This window comes from Helobdella robusta (assembly GCF_000326865.2).
Source record: "Helobdella robusta unplaced genomic scaffold HELROscaffold_83, whole genome shotgun sequence".
Lineage (NCBI taxonomy): Eukaryota > Metazoa > Annelida > Clitellata > Rhynchobdellida > Glossiphoniidae > Helobdella > Helobdella robusta.
This window is the reverse complement of record NW_008705481.1, coordinates 75,930-96,313: the sequence shown is the minus strand read 5'-3', so window position 1 is coordinate 96,313 and position 20,384 is coordinate 75,930. Positions and strand designations below refer to the sequence as shown.

General features: G+C 33.3%; 3 protein-coding genes across 3 annotated transcripts; 1 reads left to right on the top strand and 2 right to left on the bottom strand.

The window, feature by feature from the left end:
* Positions 1 to 1,188: 1,188 nt before the first annotated feature.
* HELRODRAFT_194546 (hypothetical protein) lies at positions 1,189 to 9,591 on the bottom strand. Its single transcript, XM_009032550.1, has 7 exons — positions 9,100 to 9,591; positions 8,241 to 8,377; positions 6,769 to 6,904; positions 4,193 to 5,198; positions 2,234 to 2,312; positions 1,340 to 1,660; positions 1,189 to 1,298 (listed from the first exon to the last, which is right to left on the bottom strand). Exons 1-6 carry the CDS (start codon positions 9,484 to 9,486, stop codon positions 1,495 to 1,497), a joined length of 1,911 nt encoding a protein of 636 aa, XP_009030798.1. The 5' UTR covers positions 9,487 to 9,591; the 3' UTR covers positions 1,189 to 1,298; positions 1,340 to 1,494.
* Positions 9,592 to 9,823: 232 nt separating this feature from the next.
* On the top strand, positions 9,824 to 13,652 carry HELRODRAFT_186191 (hypothetical protein). Its single transcript, XM_009032549.1, has 9 exons — positions 9,824 to 9,993; positions 11,019 to 11,096; positions 11,416 to 11,588; positions 11,855 to 11,985; positions 12,299 to 12,342; positions 12,675 to 12,813; positions 12,929 to 13,180; positions 13,202 to 13,481; positions 13,518 to 13,652. Exons 2-7 carry the CDS (start codon positions 11,033 to 11,035, stop codon positions 13,086 to 13,088), a joined length of 711 nt encoding a protein of 236 aa, XP_009030797.1. The 5' UTR covers positions 9,824 to 9,993; positions 11,019 to 11,032; the 3' UTR covers positions 13,089 to 13,180; positions 13,202 to 13,481; positions 13,518 to 13,652.
* A 366-nt stretch (positions 13,653 to 14,018) lies between these two features.
* On the bottom strand, positions 14,019 to 19,516 carry HELRODRAFT_182242 (hypothetical protein; the record flags this gene model as incomplete). The annotated part of the gene is made up of 11 exons (XM_009032548.1): positions 14,019 to 14,038; positions 14,876 to 15,424; positions 15,584 to 15,799; positions 15,895 to 16,512; positions 16,736 to 16,796; positions 16,912 to 17,192; positions 17,479 to 17,671; positions 17,963 to 18,259; positions 18,383 to 18,645; positions 18,713 to 19,065; positions 19,323 to 19,516. 11 exons carry the CDS (start codon positions 19,514 to 19,516, stop codon positions 14,019 to 14,021), a joined length of 3,045 nt encoding a protein of 1,014 aa, XP_009030796.1.
* Between the last annotated feature and the right edge of the window lie 868 nt (positions 19,517 to 20,384).

Genomic DNA, 20,384 nt, shown 5'->3' with positions numbered 1-20,384 from the left:
CTTCATACCGTGAAATTGATTACAGAAATCATACTTATATATAATTTGAAAAAAAAATTCTCGCTAAAAACGCCTCTGACGCTACTTTTACTACTACCATTACCACTACCGTTTTTACTACACCGCCACCACCACCATCACCACCACCACCACCACAGCTTTTACTACTGATACAATTACTACATATTATTTTCTGTACTGACTGGCAATCACTTTAATCATCATTGTAGTAGTAATTTGGAGGCGAGATTGTAGGTTCAAAAACTAAGGTGCCTGATGCTGCTCTGGCGAAGACCTGGTTCGACAACAAGAAGATCCAGACTGACTGACTGATCACACACGCGCAACGTTCTCGATACGTTGGTTCACGCATATCTAACATTCGTTGTGCGCGTTTGCTGATGATACCTCGAACAAAAGATATAAGAAAGAATCGCCAAAAATTTTTAAAAAGTAATTATACAAACATTACTTGTAGTACTACTGACTGCATTAGGAATTTTCTTCGAAGCATTCTCACTAATATTACCATTTTATTGACACAAGTCAAAACACGCGTTTGATTAATTAATTTCACTTTTCTTACTTCATTTTATTCTCCGCTTGGAAATTTGGCTGATTAAAATAAATCAAATCCGATTTTCAATGCTGATATTGTACATGTGTATGTGTATGTGTGCGTGTATGTGTGTGTTTGTATGTGCCTAACATTTCAAGTTTTTACGGACTAAATGCAGGAAGGTCTTCAGCATCTCCAGTTCATCATTCTGACTTTTTTTACTCGTCTGTTTGTTTGTTTGTATGTCTCTTTGTTTGTCTAACCATCCATCAACTTGTCTATCTATTCATTAACCAGCCTGTTTGATTGTTTGATCGTCTATCTGTCTGATGTCCGAATGTCTGTCGGTTTGTCTGATGTTTGAATGTCCGTCTGTGTGTCTATGTTTCGGTCAGTATGTCCAATTGATGTTGTGATTTTTGAATATTTTAAATGAATAGAAAAATGATCTGTCGTTAATCCCCAGTTAACTATAATGGGATATAATGGGAGAATGAGGCAGACGGGGGGGGGGTGAAAAAGAAGTTTACATCATTCCAACACCCAACCAACCAGTCATTTACATTTTTGTTAGTTTTCGTGATTTAAATTTTAAATTTAATAAATGAGAACACAAGAAAAACATTGAATATTTGGTAAACGTATTTATTTTAATATCGTCTTGTTAATTGAAATTTCTGTTTGTTTCCTCCAGTATCGATTTGTCAATTTATAGAATTAATTAATTAATCAATTGATTGATTAATTAATTTATTTATTTATTTACTTATTTACTCCAACATGGCTTTGTTATTTCGGAACAGTTTTGTCAAACAATGTTTCGTCATGTAGAACTATTTTACTAAATCTCATTTTTGCTATTTAAACTAGTTGTTGAAAATATTGTCTCGTTATTCCTGGGCCAGTTCTTTAAATCTCGTCTCGTTATTTCTGAATTAACTCTTTAAGTATCGTTTTGTTAGCTTGTTGAAGAGATTCGTAGCGGACAGACGGCACCACAAAATGTCGTGTGGCCAGTGATGCCACGATTGTGGATTCAATGCGAAGCCCATGGTTGGTGACGTTATGCTGAATGGCCTGTATCCACGTTCAAAAAAGAAACTGGATAGTTTGTTGGTCAGTTGTTGATTGGTTGTTTGTTGGCTGGTTGATTGGTTGGTTAGTTGGTTGGCTAGTTGGTTGTATTTGTTGGTTGGCTGGCTGGCTGTTTGTTTGTTTGGTGGTTAGTTGACTGGTTGTTTGGTTGGTTTGTTGGTTGGTTAGTTGTATGTTAGTCGGCTGATGAGTTGATTTCTTGGTTGGTTGATTGGATGATTGCTAGTTCAGTTTTTTATTAATCTATTTTCAATAAATCAACAACAAAATAAAATATTGATTAGTCGCTTTATATTTATAGAATGATTGGTTTGTTTGTTTGTTTGCTAAGTGGTTTAACGCTGCTTAATTGTTCCAGATTGATTGATTAATACCTAAGTTAATGAAAATTTATGCTAGAATGATGTGTATGTTTGTGCGTGTGTTTGTATAAATTATGTATGTGTGGTGCGTATCTGCATGTGAGTGAATGTACATGGGTAGGTGTGTGTACGTACATACGTATGTGCGCTATAACAAATTGAAATGGAAAAAAAGAAAGAAAGAACGAAGGAAGAAATAGAAAGATAAATCACCCACCCAATCATTTGGTCAACCATCAGTTCATCCAGCATTGTGCTTGCTTGCTTCTTGTATGTCTCGTCTTTCAGTGGTTCGCCTGTTATTTGTTTGTTCGTTCGTTTGTTTGTATATATATATATATATATATGTGTGTGTGTGTGTGTGTGTGTGCGTGTTTTTTGTGTGTGTGTGGGTGTGTGTTTTGTTTGTTCGTTCGTTTGACAATTGTTGAATATACGGGGTTGTTGTTTGCTTAAAATAATTGAGAGAATAATAAAAAAATTAGGCATACAAAAAAATAACATTAATAACAACAACAATAACAACAACAATAACAACAATAATAATAACAACAATAATAATAACAACAACAATAACAACAACAATAACAACAATAATAATAACAACAACAATAATAATTATTATTATTTTTTCTGTCGTGTCGTTGCCCCGCCGTTCATAATTAAATTAGCCTAATTATATGCAACAGTCCATAATTGGAGCCATCAGCAAATAAATAAATAGCAATAATTAAGAAGGCTGACTTTGTGTAAATATAGACCCGAACCAAGAATAATTACATTCACACCTCAATAATAATAATAATAATTGTTGTTGTTGTTGTCGTTGTTGTTTTGTTGTGTTGATGTTGTTGTCGTTGTTGTTGTTGTTATTTAGTGTCCCCACTGCTTCAACTTCCTAATGAAGGTCATAGATAAGACCGAGTACCGACAATGCGGTAACATACGTACTAACTTGAAAACAACAACACGGTTACAATTCGAGGATGGCACGGCCACCATCGCCAACCAACAGCACAAAAAGTTCTCAAAAACTCATCGACATAAACCACCAAGCTTGGTGCAAATCCACTGGAATGAGTATGAAGATAAATAAATATTCCTCATTCGGCATGCGTAACCTGAACGGAGTTTACGAACAATTCCTTCCGGCATTGACGATAGGCGACAAACAGATACCCCCTCGGAGGAAATTTCGAATACCTCGATGAAAAATACAATTTCGAAGGCAACAACACAAACGCCAAAGACCAGATAATCGACAAACTCAAAAGAATATTATCAACACAACACAACTGTGCAGTGGAAACTCTAAATTCTTAGAAAATATCTGCCATCGCACTTGGAACATTTTGCTGACCTGGATTGGTAGGTACCTCGACACCCTGGTCAGCAAAACAGTCACATCATGGCTGTCGTCGTCCATCAGCAGTTGTCGGTCGGAAAGCTTGTCGCTCCCATACAAATCAAGTGGCTTAAACGTTAGATCGCTCAAACATTTTGCCGAATCTTTAATATTAAAACTTCTTAGCTACTTGAATTCAAACGGCAATGATGAGTTCAAATGTTTGTGGAACGAGTCATATGACAGTTACATAAAAATTGATAACTGGCTTCCCGACTCGAAAAACAAAACCGACACACTCTATATGTTAACGATTCGTCAACAAAATGCAGAAATAGAGCAAGTGACATCTCTCCGCTGCCGAGGAACCATTCTGAAAGTGATTAAGGACCACAAGCCCGCGGCTCGAATTGCGCACTGGTCGAAATTCGCAGCAAGCATTTCAGAAGTGCTCTTCAAACTTGTCAAAAAAGCAGAAAAATTCTCATTCTACAACTATCTACAAATACGAATTTGTCTAGATGATGGGGTAAATCGTCTACACGGCCCCTGTCCCTTATGTGAGACTCGACAAACAAACAAACAAGCAAACAAACATGTCCCATCCAACTGCAGTTCAGTGACTGCATTGAAAGGATAGAATGATGACGTCGAAAGATGCCGGTGAAGATGACAAAAATAAAAGTGATGAAGATGATGTTGAAGATGAGGATGATGAGGAAGATGAGGATGAAGATAAAGATGAGGATGAATAATTAAATGAATAAATATATTGAAAAATAATGATAAATAAAGAATAAATTAATTAATTAATAATTAATGAATCCCCACCGGTTCTATTAAAGAGATGGTGGAGGCGAGCGGTGCTGTACCACTCCATGAAGACGTAGGTGACGTCATTCAAGTCGAAGATCACGTGACTCTTCGAAAAAATTCTGTGCTCGAATCCCTGAGAATCCACTTTAATGATGATTTTGTTTTTGTTTAGCTTGTTTTTGTTGTTGATGTTAACGTTGTTGTTGTTGTTGCTACTTTGTTTGTTGTTGTTGTTTTTGTTGTTGTTGTTGTTGTTGTTGTTGTTCAAAATTATTTTGTGATTTCGACTGTTGTCGATGATGTTGTCGAGATTTCTATTAAGTTTGTCATTCATATTTTTGTTTCTATTAATGTTGTTGTTGATACTATCGTTAATTTTGTTGCTGTTAATGATATTGTTGTTGAGGTTGTTGTTGTTGTTGTTATTGTTGTTGTTATTGTTGTTATCGGGGAAGTTCTGGTTATTGTTATTCTTTGCAGTGCGTAGTGCACTTCTATCGATGATGATTTCTTCATTGTCAGCGTAAAGCTTTTTACCTTTGCTGCTTATCATGTCATTAACACTATTTCTGAGATCATTATCATTATCATTATCATTATCATTATCATTATTATTATTATTATTATTATTATTATTATTATTATTATTATTATTATTATTATTATTATTACTATTATTATTACCATTAGTATCATCATCACCACCATCACCATTATCATCATCGTCGGCGGCAGCTTTTTTATTGCGCAACAGCTTCCTTCCAACTGCAACTTCATCCCCTCCACCCACCGACCTCTTCCTTCTTTCCAACCTTCCTTCCATCACTCCTTCATCACTACTACTATCGCCGCCACTGGCTCTGCTGATGACGACGCCGTTGACCCCATTATCTGCGATTTTATTGGTCGGTCGGGAAAACGATGCGGGTATAATGTGGGTCGGTTCGTTCAGAATGTAGGTCAGGTCATCTAATACGATCGTCTTAACTATCGGCGGACATGAACCTTGACACTCTTTCACCTGGATTATTGTTATTAATGTTATTATTATTATTATTATTATTATTATTATTATTATTATTATATCATCGTTGTCATCATCACTATCACCACAACATCATCATTGTCATCAGCATCATCACATCATCACTCGAAGTTTATAACAAGTTTTCTCGACGTTCTTATAAATAATTTCAAAGGAGTCGTCATTTTAATGTCTGTAGGCAAAACTTCGTCCCAATCCCATTCACAGATTCCCACTCATTCTGGACATGCCTCAATCTATCATACATGGCTGAATTAAATACAAATTGGCTTGTCTTGTCGATAAACTGCAAAAAAAATTAAATTAATTGACCTAAAATTAAAAAATTCTAGAATGATAGATGGCAATAAGTTATTGAAATATCTAAAGGCGAACATTGGAGGAAGAAGATAAATATTTGAATTGTTTGATGGCTGATATGTTAAACTTAGAAAACAAATAAAACGTGCTTAATATTTTAATGAACAATCATTGCGTAATGGAAAGATAATTAACAATAAACGATTGCCTACAGCTCCAAAACGGCATCACAACAACAACATGACAGACACGTCGAAACAAACAAAGGAATTAAACAGGGTGAGAAGTTAGCCAAACAAAAAACCAGACACTGATTACATCAAAGTTCGTAACAACAACAGCAACAACAACAACTCAGAGTGATGAAAATCATTTTTATTTGCTAAATTATGGTCTAAGATGACAACGATGATGACAACGATGTGATTTGCACGTTGAGTTTATTGCAATCTAGTATGTGTAGGATCTTATTTGACTTTCAAGATTAAACTTTCCATTCGAGACAGTATCTAAACTTACATTAAAACCTCCCACAATATACGTGTGCAAACTGCATTTTGGCAGCAAACTTCCAAGCAAAAGAAAAAAAATATCAAAATGCGCACCAAGTAGACGGATATGATTTTAATGAAGCTAGCTTCCCGTGTTCATGGAGACAAAGTTCTATCGAATCTAACATTAACTTTTCTTCAATAGAGACATCGTATTGAATGTAAATCAAAACGAAGACTCCTTTCTCAACCACCAGCCATCTTCGACATGGCGGTCATTCACAACAAGTTTGTAATTCCCAATTGAATTTTAAGTTTGGTTTTTACTCGTCTGTTTGTGTGTTTGTTTATATGTGTCTCCGTTTCTCTAACCTTGTCAATCCATTCATTAACCTGTCTGTTTGATTGTTTGGTCGTCTGTCTGTCTGATGTTTAAATGAATGTCTGTCTGTCTGTCTGTCCGTTTGTCTGTCTGTCTGTCTCTGTTAATGTTTCGGTCAGTATGACCCACTGAAGGTTCAATGAAGGCGCGGTCAAATAGTCCAACAACGCCTCTCATACCAAGGTGAACCGAAAATGTAAAAATCTAAGTCATTCATTTATAAATTTTGCAAAATATTATCACCATTATAATATCGTCGTCTTCACCATCATCGTCGTCATCGTCGTCATCACCACTATCACATCATCGTCATCATCATCATCACACCCAGACCCTTACATCATCATCATCACATCATCTTCATCATCACCACCTGCATTTCCACCTGGGCATCCCCCTGATTGCTCCCACTCTTGCGGACAGTGGCCAGTCCCCTCTCCTCTGCCACTGCATTCAGCAGCAGCATCACTTTGTAAGGGTCCACGCCCCTACCGTTCAATTCTATTGACCTACATTTTGATGTTGTGGTTGTTGTGGTTGTGTATGTATGTGTATGTGTGTGTGTGTGTATTTGTGTGTGTGTGTGTATTTGTGTGTGTGAGTGTGTTTGTGCGTGTGTGTGTGTGTGTGTGTGTGTATGTGTGTATTTGTGTGTGTGTGTGCGTGTGTGCGTAAAAGGTGAGTGAGTAAGAGAGAGTGCACGTGTTTGTGAAGAAAGAGAGAAAGAAAGAGAGAGAGATAAAAAGGGAGAGAGAAAAGAGAAAAAAACAGAAAGAACAAGAGAAAGCAAGAGAGATAAATAAATAAAGAGAGAGAAAGAAAGAAGGTGAAAAGGAGAGAGAGAGAGAGAGAGAGAGAAGAAACAAAAGAAAGAAAGAGACGGCAAAGGATGTTCAAAGATGTCCTTGTGGACAGGCAGCAGCGCAAACATTATTAGTTTGATGCTACCAACTAATAAATGTAACAATGACACGCAGTCTACATAAACAACAACAACAACAGCGATGATGACGTCATCTACAACAATGATGACGTCATCTACGACAACAGCAATGATGTCGACTACAAATCTCCTATATTAAGAAGAACTCTTTTAAAGCATAAACATAAACATAGAAATCCGACCATCTACAAACGACACGTTGATCATTATGATACAACAAACATAAACGAAGGTATAAACACGTAAGTTTGCAATAAACAACACATAAGCAATGAACAACAAAACGAAACAGAGACAACGTATAATTAAATAATACCACGATAAATAAACAAAATAATCTGGATTATTGCTAGGTGTATATATCTATGCCTCAAAATACCCCACGGACGAAAAATCTACCATTGTAGCTATGTACAAAATATTGTTATTAAAACGTGCATGTGTGAACACGCACAACTCTAAACATACATACACACACATACAGATCTTAGCAACCGTTATTGTTTAATAATAATAATAATAATTATTATTATTATTGTTGATGTTGTTGTTGTTGTTGTTGTTGTTGTTGGTTATTATTATTATTATTATTTGGAAATTTTTCGTATTCATTTTATACATGCTTATACAAATGTCTGAGGTATTGACATACGCTGGATCTATAAAAATGGTGAATAAAAGACGCCAAAACACAAACCAACATATACACATACTAAAATATACAAAGATAACATACAATGTACACAAATAAAAACATACAAAACATGCAAACGTACTTATACAAACGTCTGAGATATTCACATACGCTGAATCTTTAACAATAGTGAATACGGACAGAAAAATGTAAAACTACAATATACAAAGAATACACAGTACACAAATACAAACATACAAAAACATACTTATACAAACGTTTGAGACTCTCGTATACGGGGTCTATAGCGATAACTCTGTGTGACATGACAGTAGCAAGTAGGGAATAGTAACCAATGTTGCACCCGATATCTATTAATATACTGCTTCTATCTGTGTTTAAAGCCTATTTGTGTGTTTGTTTAAGACCTGTTTGTTTGTTTGTTTGTTTGTTTGTTTGTTTGTCTGTCTGTCTGTTTGTTTGTATGTTTGTTTGTTATAGGCCTGTTAATACGTTCGTTTGTTTATTTGTGTGTGTTTGAAGAATTTTTGTATGTTTCTTTCTATGTTTAAAGAATGCCCTTATGTTTAAGCTTTTGTTTGTGTAGTATGTGTTTGTTTTGTTTTCTATGTTTGTATATAAGGCCTGTTTGTTAAAGTTGTTGTTTGTTAAAGTTGTTGTTTGTTAAAGTTGTTGTTGTTCACATGGATGCACGTGTTGTTGTTGTTTAATTATAATAATTGTGATTTTGTATGCAATGTTTCAGTTAATGCCGTGGATGTTCATTCAACTTTGGCTCGTTTCAAGCCAGATTTTTGTGATGTTGTTTAAGCTCATAAAATGTTTATGTTTATCATTCAAGTGGTTGTGTTGCTAAGTGTTTGATGTTGTTCAGATTATTGTGTTCATATACTGAATGTCTGTTAATTTTTGCTTAACATCTGGTACAAGTTTGTTTGTTGAAAAATTGTGTTCATGTTGTTATCAATGTAGCATTGTATGTGTTTGTAACTAATGTTAAATTGATGATGTTGCTGGTTAACAGGGTCAGTCAATCAATTAATCAACCAACCAGCCAACCAATCAATCAATCAATCAATCAATCAATCAATGGATTGACAAAGTACCTCTTGCATCAACTCAGTGATTTCAGGTTCCCAGACGCCAGTACTCTGCAGATCTCTCGATATGAACTCATCCACCAGTTCAGAGTAAATGCAAATTGTGAAGGACGGTGAAGTCGAAGTGGTTACGCAGTGGATGTTGTCAAAGTTGCTGGTTGTTGAACTATTCAATTTAAACAAGTTCAAATAACTGAAATCTAATTTTTGATGTTTTGGTTTATATTCGCCGGAAAATTGCGATTTGAATTTGTACGGGTAAGTTAACTTTTTATTCTGCAAGATTAACAAATGCAGCAAGGTCCACATCACTATCATCAAGAAAATCAAAATAAGTAGAAATAATTTCAATTTTGAGCCACGTCTTATTGAAAATTTGAATTTTTTCGCCATTTTAATGCATGCAAGACTGGACGTCAATTAACACTGAACCGGTTTTTTATGACATGAATCAAAATTTAAATCGAAAATTTAAACGAATTTTTTGTAAGTTTACTTTTCAAATGTAAGCATTGCTTGATTAAAGGTGTAAATTAACGAAAAGGTATGCAATATGCACCAATAACATAAAAATTGTAACAAAGTGCTTTTGTTTAAATTTTTAATTTAAAAAAAAAATTTTAAATTGTTATAATTTTTTATAGAAATTTTTAATATTATTTTATTACTTTACTTATAAGTAAAATAAATAAAAAAGTTTCAAACTATTTCATTACTTTGCTTAACTTTAACTTTTTACCATAAATCTTAATTTCGCTCACTTTAAAACATTTATTATTTATTTTTAATATTTGGCTAGCTTAAACCGAAATTAATTTGAGCGATTGAAAACGATATTAAAGATTAATTCTTGGTTTATTGATCGTTTAATTTGCGGCCGATTTTTTGAAGTCTAATCGAGTGAGCATTTCTTCATGTGTTGTTTCAGTAAATAAAATAAAGAATAAAATTAATTAATTTAATAAAAAATTTCAGTTTTTTTAGACTTCAACTTATTTATTCAACAAATAAAACGAAGTCTAAAAAAGTTAAAATTTTTTGACAAATTAGTAAATTTTTAGAATTTATAATTTATATCAACATTAATGAAACTATAAAAATAAATAAAGTAAACAGGTAAACTATTGGCTTCATTACCTGTTCTAACTAAACTAAACCCAAAAAACGTAATATCCAAATAATTTTAATTGAATTATAATTACTGCCAACCAATCTAACTAATTAATATAATTTAAATTTAGGGTCCACAATATAGTAGCTTTTTAGATTTTTTTAGCTGTCAAAAAATATTTTTATTTTGAAAGTGAAAACCAAATTTATATATAAATATATACGTATTTAAAATTTTAATCATATGAAATAAATTCTCTTTTTAAAATATATAGAAACTTCTAACAAACAGTCTGCCTAGTTAACTTTCATAACCATATACCAAATATAGACCATAGTATTAAAATAAGATATTATAATTTCAATTTTTTCTTAGAAAAACATCAACAATTTTTTAGATATAAGTTTTTAATTTTTAGGTTTTCTGATCTGTTTTTTAGTTAGGTGGAGGTTTTGTTTAGGATTTAAGGTGCTCATTAATTTGATGTCACACTTGCACATTTGCATTTACTAAAAAATTATCTCTTCTAACTAGTTCTGCTTGATTGCGTGAGCTTTCATTAGAATCTGTAATAAAGTTATAATATATTCAAGCTTATAAAAATGCAACTAGATCAAAATTTTTTTCAAAAACCTACAATTGAATGTTTTTTATAATTTAATTTAATAATTTTTTTCAATAGTTTTTATAAATTTTATGATAACATACTGTAATTATGTGATAGTATAGTTTATGATTACTAATAAAAGATTTTATTAGATTAACATTTTTTATATATATACGATTTCATGATTTAATCACTCTTATGTTCAAGGTTACAGAACAGAAATGGATTTGAGACCTAGCTGTACGATTTACATCAATAACCTGAATGACAAAATCCATAAAGAAGGTTATATTATTTAATTAATTAATTAAATTTTTAATTATCATCGATTATTTCAGTTTTTTATTTACTTAATTATTATTAGTTTAATAGAATTCATTTATTATTTAAATTATATTCACACATTCACAGGTTGTGATAGTATAGTTCATAATTAATTGCATACATAATATTTTATTTATTTATTTATTTATTGAATAGAATTAATTCATTATTACTTGCGCATTCACGAAACTGTAACATAATAAATAATTAATGTAAATTAATTAACAATAATCAAACAATAATCAAACGTTCCATAATTAACATAATCCATGCACCTCAGAATTGAAGCGATCGCTCTACGAGTTGTTCTCCCAGTTCGGTCACATTCTGGACATTGTGGCCATGAAGACTATGAAGATGAGAGGGCAGGCTTTCATCATATTCAAGGAGATTTCCAGTGCTAATGTGGCTATGAGGGCTCTCAATGGCTACCCCTTTTATGATAAGCCCATGGTCAGTTTCTCTCACCCTTTCTTCAACTCTCTTTCACTCTCTCTTTATCTCTTTTTCTCTATTTTAGCCTGTTTTCCTTCTATTTTGTTTAAATATTGGGATTTTATGGGCTAATTTTTAATTTTAGTTCATTTGTTATGTTTCAATTCTATAGATATTTATATATTATTATATTATTAGTGTTTTAATAACAACTACGAATACAGATTAACTGCAATTTATAATATAATATTATATTACGCAATTAAATTATGATAACTTTTCAGAGGATTCAGTACTCGAAGAAGGAATCCGAGGTGATATCTCGGATGAGGGGGACGTTCGTTGAGAAGGGCGGCAAGAAGAAGAGGCCAGAGGATGAGGAAGCCAATAAGCAGAAGAAGAAGAAAACTAACAAGTAATACTTTCTATATTTTCTCTCTCTCTCTTTTTTTCTTTCCCTCTCTTTCTCTCTTTTCATTTATTTATTTTTTGTTTCCTAATTCATTTATTTGCCCATGTGTGTATATTATCTAAAATATTCCCTATCTTTCTCCTTTTTCCCTTCCTTTATCAAATTGTTTGTTTGTTTGTTCATGCATTTTTTGTTTGCTAGTTCATTCTTTTGTCTTTTTGTTGTTGGGTGGATTGTTGATTGACACACATGTATATTTCATTAGCTGATTAGTTTTTATAATAAAAACAACGATGTTGAATATTTTCTTACAAAGGCCTGGAGATAAAGGTCAGAGGGCAATGAATGGTGAAGTTTCTGGTTAGTACTTTCTTTGTTATAGACAGCCAATTAGAGAATTGTTATATGTAATTTTCAATGTAATTGTTGATGTTTAGATGAGTTAATTAATATGCAATCACAAGCAGGAAATAAATAATTTAATTCATCAATTGAGATCTTCATCATTCGCATCGTTTACATCACCATCGTCGTCGTCATCATCTTTCTTCATCCCCCTCATCTAGATCAAAACTTCAATCATCATCACCATTGTTATCATCGCCACCGTTAGACCCTTTCATCAACATGAGTAACTTTATCATCGTTATGACCGCCGAAATTCTAACCATCATCATCTTCATTGTTAACAGTACCTCGCATGGAAATGTCGACAGCGGCCCCCAGCAGACAGCAGCAAGCAGCCGAGCAGCAAGTACCACATCACATCCTCTTCCTTTCGAATCTGCCCGACGAGACAAATGACATTATGTTGTCTATGCTGTTCAATCAGTTAGTCAAACCATTTTTTATTCTTTTTTTTTCATTTTATTATTATCTTCATTACAACAACAACAATAATAATAAATATAGATAATAATAATAGCAACTATTCTCCTCTCTTTAGATTCCCCGGCTTTAAAGAGGTCAGACTGGTACCTGGTCGATCGGACATAGCATTCGTCGAGTTCGATACAGACAGCCATGCGGTGCCTGCCAGAGAGGCCCTACAGGGTTTCAAGATAACCACCACGCACGCCATGCAAATCGACTACTCCAAGAAATAATTACCATCATTTATTATTATTTTTATTATTATTTTACATTGTCATCGTTCGTTATTGTTTCAGCGTCACTATCATCTATAATTTCTGTTGTTGTCCTCGTCTTATTATTATTATATTATTATTGTTATATTACTATTATTATATTATTATTATTATATTATTATTATTATAAGAGTGATGTTAGGTGACCACTTTATTGTTCGGTTATACATAATATCGTCATTAATGGTCCTACCGTAATGTCACGGACAGTTGTAATAAAAAAAAAATGGCTGATTGAACGTCGGAACTCACCTAGGGATATTTTGTAAGGAGTGAGTAAATGAATGAATGGTTGGATGAATGAATGAATAATTAAGTGGATGAATGAATGATTAAGTGGATGAATGAATGATTAAGTGGATGAATTATTGAACGAATGATAAAGTGAATGAATGAATAAATTAATGAATGAGTGGTCGGATAAAATTTTGATACATTAAATACGAACTGGAAACTTTTTCATTCAACGTTATCAGCACTCTTTTAATAATCTGTTCATTTAATAGATTAATTAATTAATAACATTTGTTCGTTTGTCTTTATAATAAAGTAATAATGACAACTGTGATAATTATAATAATAATAAATATATAATTGTAGATGACCTTGACATGCGTTTGTGTGTGGAGGTCTTGGTAATCAAATATTGCTTTTTCACATGACATGAGAAAAGTGAGTTCCCAACAAGCAGCTAGCGGACAAATCGATTTAGGAGCTGGATGTGCAGGCAGAAATAGAAAAAGCGATGTTATCAAAATGGTCATAATTAAAGGATGTATCTAGTTTTTATTTTAAGTTTCAGTCTATTTAGATGTTTCAGACGAAAGTTGGAACTTTTAAAAGTTCAAAAATGTGGAAATTGCCGGCTTTAAAATCTTGTGCTGTATATCAACTATTTAAAAAATCTTCTGTAAAATCGATATTCAAGGGATTTAATTAACTTTAATTAATTTAATTAACTTGGAATTAAAGAACGTTAATCGACGAAAATCATAACCAAAAACAATGAACATTACAAGAACAGAAATGAATAAAATTATGAAGTACACGAAAAATAACCACAGAGCGCTGAGTCCTTGCATTAATCATTAGAGCAATAAAAAAATAATAATGATAATAAAATGTTGATGGTGATAACTTCAGATACAAATGATAGAAATATTAATAAACATATAGATGAACAAATTAAAACAAAATAAGCATACTCACGTTAAAATTCTAAACAGTCCATGGAACAACGATGGTAGAAAGCGTATGATATGTTGATTACTTTGAATTAAATACTAAAATGGCTAGTTAGTCTTTGCTGGCTAACGTCATTAAATTAAATTAAAAGTTTGATACAATTCGATCAAGTTGTAATCCTTATCAATGTCAAACATCCAACAGTTTACATTTAATAAAAAGATAAGAGTAAAAATAATAAGAGTGATACAAATTTCAAAAATTGAAGCAAAAATCATGTTTACATAAGCTGCCATTGAATAATTAACAAATTTATTTTGGTATAAGTTAACATTCGGTCATATTAATTGGTCAGCTTGAAATCAACTGCTAGGAACAATCACTGCAAACGCTGATGAAACCAATAACCAATCAGCCAATAACCAATCAGCCAATAACCAATCGGCCAATAACCAATCAGCCAATGACCCATCTGCCAACGACCAATCAGAGATCATAGAGATGAATGCTATCCACCAAGTTAAATGAATTTGATGGATTGCTGTAGCTGCTTATATTACCACTTGACTTCAGGAACATGGATGTTTTCTTAGATCTCGAAATATTATTAAGGATATCATTTTTTTCCTTTTCAACGTTGTTGTCGGCTTCATCATCGATGTTATCCAGAAATGAGTGGGTGTTGTTTTGTAAGGAACTTGATCCATCCAATCTACTTGTGCTGTAGCTACTACTTGCTCTCTTGGCTTTCTCTGACGGTAGTGTCCGGCTCTGTGATGTTGATATTGTGCTAGTCCTCAATTGTAGTTGATGTTGTTTGTGAGAATTATGTCTCTGTTGTAGTTGATGTAACTGCTGTTGCTGATGTAATTGCTGCTGTTGTTGATGATGGTAGTTACAATCTTGCTGGTGATGCTGCTGTCTACTAAATGTTGTTTTGACTGAATTTATGGTAGCTGTATCAATTGTTGTAGCAGCAGTTGTTGTTGTTGTTGTCGTTTCTGCTGGTGCATCAGGTTGTTGTTGTTGCTTAGTAAAGTGAGATAATGACATGTAATTCTTCCACTTCCTTTTCCTTGGAGCTGGTTTTGGAATGTCGATCTGACTTGCTAGAAAAGTAAGAACACATCACAGTTACATAAATCTTCTAAAAATTCTACTCAACATAAATGGCACACACACACAAAAAATGGATCACATTAGAAATAAGACAATAATTTACAAAACAAATGAATGATTGACAGAAAACTCAACATGACACATCTTACCCTCTGAAAGTTTGTCAACAGGATTGGCTGCATCATGTGACCAAACATCATCTGGTGCATCGATACCTGCCTCTACAATACCCTTACCACTGGCATCATTGCTTTTATCATTAACACTTTTGTCCAACCTATTTGTCATCGTCATCAATCCCTCTGACGTTGGTAGCAGTGTAGCTGTAGTTGTCTTTGATGTTGTTGCCTCTTCATAATCACCTCCTTTATTGAAAAAGTTTAATTTTACTAATCAGTTGAGGGATTGAAACATTTATAAGGAATGCACATCTATTACTTTCCAACTCATTCTTACTAACCTTGTTCAATATCTCCTCGATGTTCCCTCTTGTCCTTCCCAACACCATGCTGGCCGCCATCATTCTCATCATAAGCACCAATCTCTCTCTTCTCATCGGAGGCAGCAACTTTTTTACCATCAACATCAACTTCTTTCTTATCATCAGCTTGATCATCGTCATGAGCATGTGGATGAACAAGAGCCTGGCACTTATTAGCTCCACCTAATGCCATCAACCGATCCTTAATTGCAGAATCACCAGCAACGACTTTCTTCAGAGCAATTGATAGCTGGAAGTTTACTCTTCCAAATATTTCATCAGTTGGGTTTCTGGTGATGGCCATTGTTGGTTCTAATTTATCTGGATCTTTTATCTCTAGTGTTGATGATACATTGCTGTAAGTGGGGTTAGGGTGATCGTGGGGATTATAAGGGCCACCTTGTTTTGTATTACCTCTTAAACAGCCAAACACGTCAGGATTGGTTTGTGTACCTTCAAAAAATAAAGGCGGTTCATTCACATCCTTTTCCGTAATAGCTGATGGCGAATCTAATGGAATGGAGTAGGGATGTTGTTCCCATGTGACAACCTGCATCCTTCCCTGTGATTTGGCTGCCCTCCTCAACTTCATCACAGCTGTTCTCAGTGAATGTTGTGTAGGTAGGTTGATGATTTGATAATAATTGAATTAAATTATATGGAAACGTATGAAGATTAATATATTTGAATGCAGGGTACTACAACCAAATATTTGCTCTGCATGACTATTTAATATGCGGAAAGATACTCAAAATTAATAAAAAAAATTAAGATCCAAACAATTATGTTCAACATTAGAAAAGTATAGAAATGTTCAAACCAGAAAATGGTATCTTGTTGAGTCTAACATCAAGACTTCTTATTGATTGACTCCTTTTAACCTGTGGTATTAAATTTATTTCAGTTTTCTGCATATTTTAATGATAATTATCGTCATTGGCAACACTCAACACATAAGTATAAAACAGTGAGCAACAAGCAACAGAGCTTATTTACCTGGTCAGCGAGGGCATCGGACCCAGCAGCAGTGATACTATTCTCAGCAAAACTGACGCACTGAATTTTCTCAAGTGACCCAATGACCTGAGCAACAGCTGTAACTCCTCGATCGTCTAGACTGTTCCTATCCAGATTCAAATACCTCAGAGATGACAAGCTGGACATAGCATGGGCTAATGTGACTGCCCCTTCGTTGATGCAATTGTCTGAGAGGTCGAGCCATTCGAGGCTTGGAAGGTAACAGAGGTTACGAGAGAGGTGGCCAATTCCTCGACTGCCTTTGTTAGTGCAGAGTGGTGTGGCACATATGAACATGGGTTGTGAATGTAGTAAAAAATCATATGTATAAGGATGTAGTAATAAACTGTAACATTACATCATGTACTCTTATTTGATTCTACTTTGTCAAATTTGCAAAAACTCAGAAAGGAATTTACATAAAAAAAAAACTCAAAGTTGTCAAGTATTTAAAGTATAAAATACAATGAATTTAGCCTCTAGAGATATATAAAAAAGAACCATTTAATTGGAAAAAACGTAGAAAGTTTATGACACCAGTCCAACCTATGAGATTATGAGAGAGATTGATGAAGATGAGAGGCATGCAGATGAACGCTTGAACAAACATCATCAGTCCCCGGTCTGTCATGTGACAGTTGCTGACATCCAGATGGGTGAGGTCCGATGCCTTCACAAAGAAACGAAACAATGACTCCATGCCCCTCTGCCCAATGTTGTTTCCACTCAAGTTCAACACCTGCAATGCGTTTCTGTTATAATTCAATGCAAATAATGCAAATGTAAAAAATGATTAAGTAATGTTATAATGTTTTATTATTGTGACCGTAATTGCTCTTTAAAACTTATCTAAGTACCTTTTATAAATTTAAATGTTCAACTTATTTCAACTTTTTAATTAGCACAATTGCATACATTTTTGCACTGAATTTTTCAATGAAACCGGTAATTAAGAGTGCATATCATTTGCATATGTATACCAGTACAAAAACATGTACACATATAGAGCCAGCTAGACATGTACATAAACCTGCAGAGTATTGTCAGAAACAGAGTGAAGAGGTTCAGTGAGCATTTTTATGTTTTTCTGGTCAATCTTATTCTTGGGCAGATGAAGTCCATAGACTCGAGGGGCCACAGTCATGAAGTAACCAATGGCAGCTAGGCTGTACAACACCCTGTTCTGTGATAGGCAGATGCCAGAGTAGTTAATTGTTTCATTGATCAGGATTTGATCGATCAGTCTAATCAGCTGGCCTTTATTGCTTGATTCAAATGTGCACTCAATGAAGAATCGAGTCAAACGGCTATTTGCTTGTTCTTTTATCTATTATTGAGGTAAGAAAATTAACCATATATGGTGATATGCAAAAGTGAATGTTTTAATTACCTAATGGGAATACAAAATGTGCAATCAGAAAATATTGAAATACAAAAAACAATAACTTACATCTTTCTTCATTTCTGAATAGCGATACTTTACACCAGATTTATTGCAAGATTTCCCCATTTTACTTGAAACAAACTTTTTCAGAATCTGTCTCAACTGGCTGACTACTTCCGTCATCAATCTCAGCTGATGAGGGCAAAGGTCGCAGTGTCTCGATGTCAGGCCAAAGGTCATGCACCAAATATCGGAAGTCCCTGGCATCATTTTGAGACTTTGTGTTAACTTGCGACCCAGCAAACGATGCTTCCTGGCTGTCAGTGCCTCTGGTTTGATTGATATTTTTCATAAATGAATTATATAAAATTTAGAAATGAACAAAAAAAATAGAACCTAAAATTTTATCAGCTTGATAACAGGCAGCCAGAAATTCCTGAACAAATCTCTCTCTAAAGACCCATAATTTACCCTGGGTGCCTTCCAACTGTTTCAAAATTCTCACGGGGTTGTACTTCTCTGACCAATCGAATTCAGAGAAAATAGGTGACGTCTCTAGGTAGAATTCCTCCTTTAAATGATCCCACTTTATATCAATACCACATATCAAGTTCATAAAGGCTATTCGACTCAGACTTTTGAGAAAAAATTTTCTTTTATCATCAGGCATGGACAACTTTTTGTTTAGTGTTGGAAATTGTTTATGTATTGGCATATTGGGGTTGTTGAATATCTGATATTCTATATACCTTCATAAAAATTGAAATAAAAAGTTTGTAAATCTTTAATCAACAATTTTAAATAAAACATCACTTTATTTCACAATGAAATACACAAGGACACCTTTAGAGAAATAACAAAATAACAAGTGGAGCATTTTTTATTTTCCATACGATACGGAATCAAGTTTTTAATTGTTTAATAAGTTTTGACTAATTTTCACTTTCAGGTAAGTGAAAAAACAACAACCATAATATAAAAAAACTATCTGAAATTAGATACAGACTTTTTCATAAATGAAGTAATGGTTTTATAATGAGCAGGTTGAAATGAGATTGCTTGTCGGCTAGCTTCCAAAAATTCTATGAACTGATTCAGATGTTTTCTATTTATTGAACCTTCATCCATGCCGCCTAATAATGATAGGATGGGATGAGTTTCTAATGTGAAACTTTCCATGGGAGATGAATCACCTGCCATTTTCTCTTAAATTGAATAAAAACAATATTCAATCAATTCAAAATCAATTTCAAGTTAGTAATTAGTAAGCTTTCTGAGAGCTATATATTTATTAAGTAAAATGAAATAACTGAAAAAATAAATAAAATAACTGTAAAAATAAAAATAAATAGGTGGTGGTAAAGTCTTACTTCGAAAATAAAAATTTAAAAAGCGTTAGATTTAATTTTGATAAAATTATTGATTGAATAAGGCAGTTCTAAAGTAAAAATTGTTCTTAATCTTTAATTAGAATGCAAAAATCCGGTAACAAAAAATTTAGAACTAGAACGGAATATCGATCAAAATGATAAGCAGACGGAAAACTAAAACATTTGAAGTTGAAAAAACAAATACAGAAGAAGACGCCGCGACATTTCTTTTACGAGAACCTTACAAAATGGCGATCATCCAAAGACAATTAATTAAAAAAATGATTTTTAAAAAATCAATTGTCAAAATGTCGTTGAATTTTATTCTACGTGAATGTAGTTCAGGTTGATTTTGCTAAGGCATTTGATACTGTTCCACACAGAAGATTATTAGCTAAATTAAAAGTTTATGGAATAAATGGATTGGTGCATAAATGGAATAAATCGTTTCTTAAAAACAGAAGACAAAGGTTTGTTCAAGGTGAATCTGAATCCGAGAAAGAACTTGGTACAATTTTTTCATATAACTTAAAATGGAAAAATCATGTCATCACAGCATCAAACAAAGCAAACCAATTGCTTGGTCTAATGAAAAATCTTTTGGAAAATTTGATTATAAGTTGGTTCGTAATTTATACCTGACTTTTATTCGTTCACTGTTGGAGTTTGCAGTATCAGTTTGGTTCCCAGATCTAAAG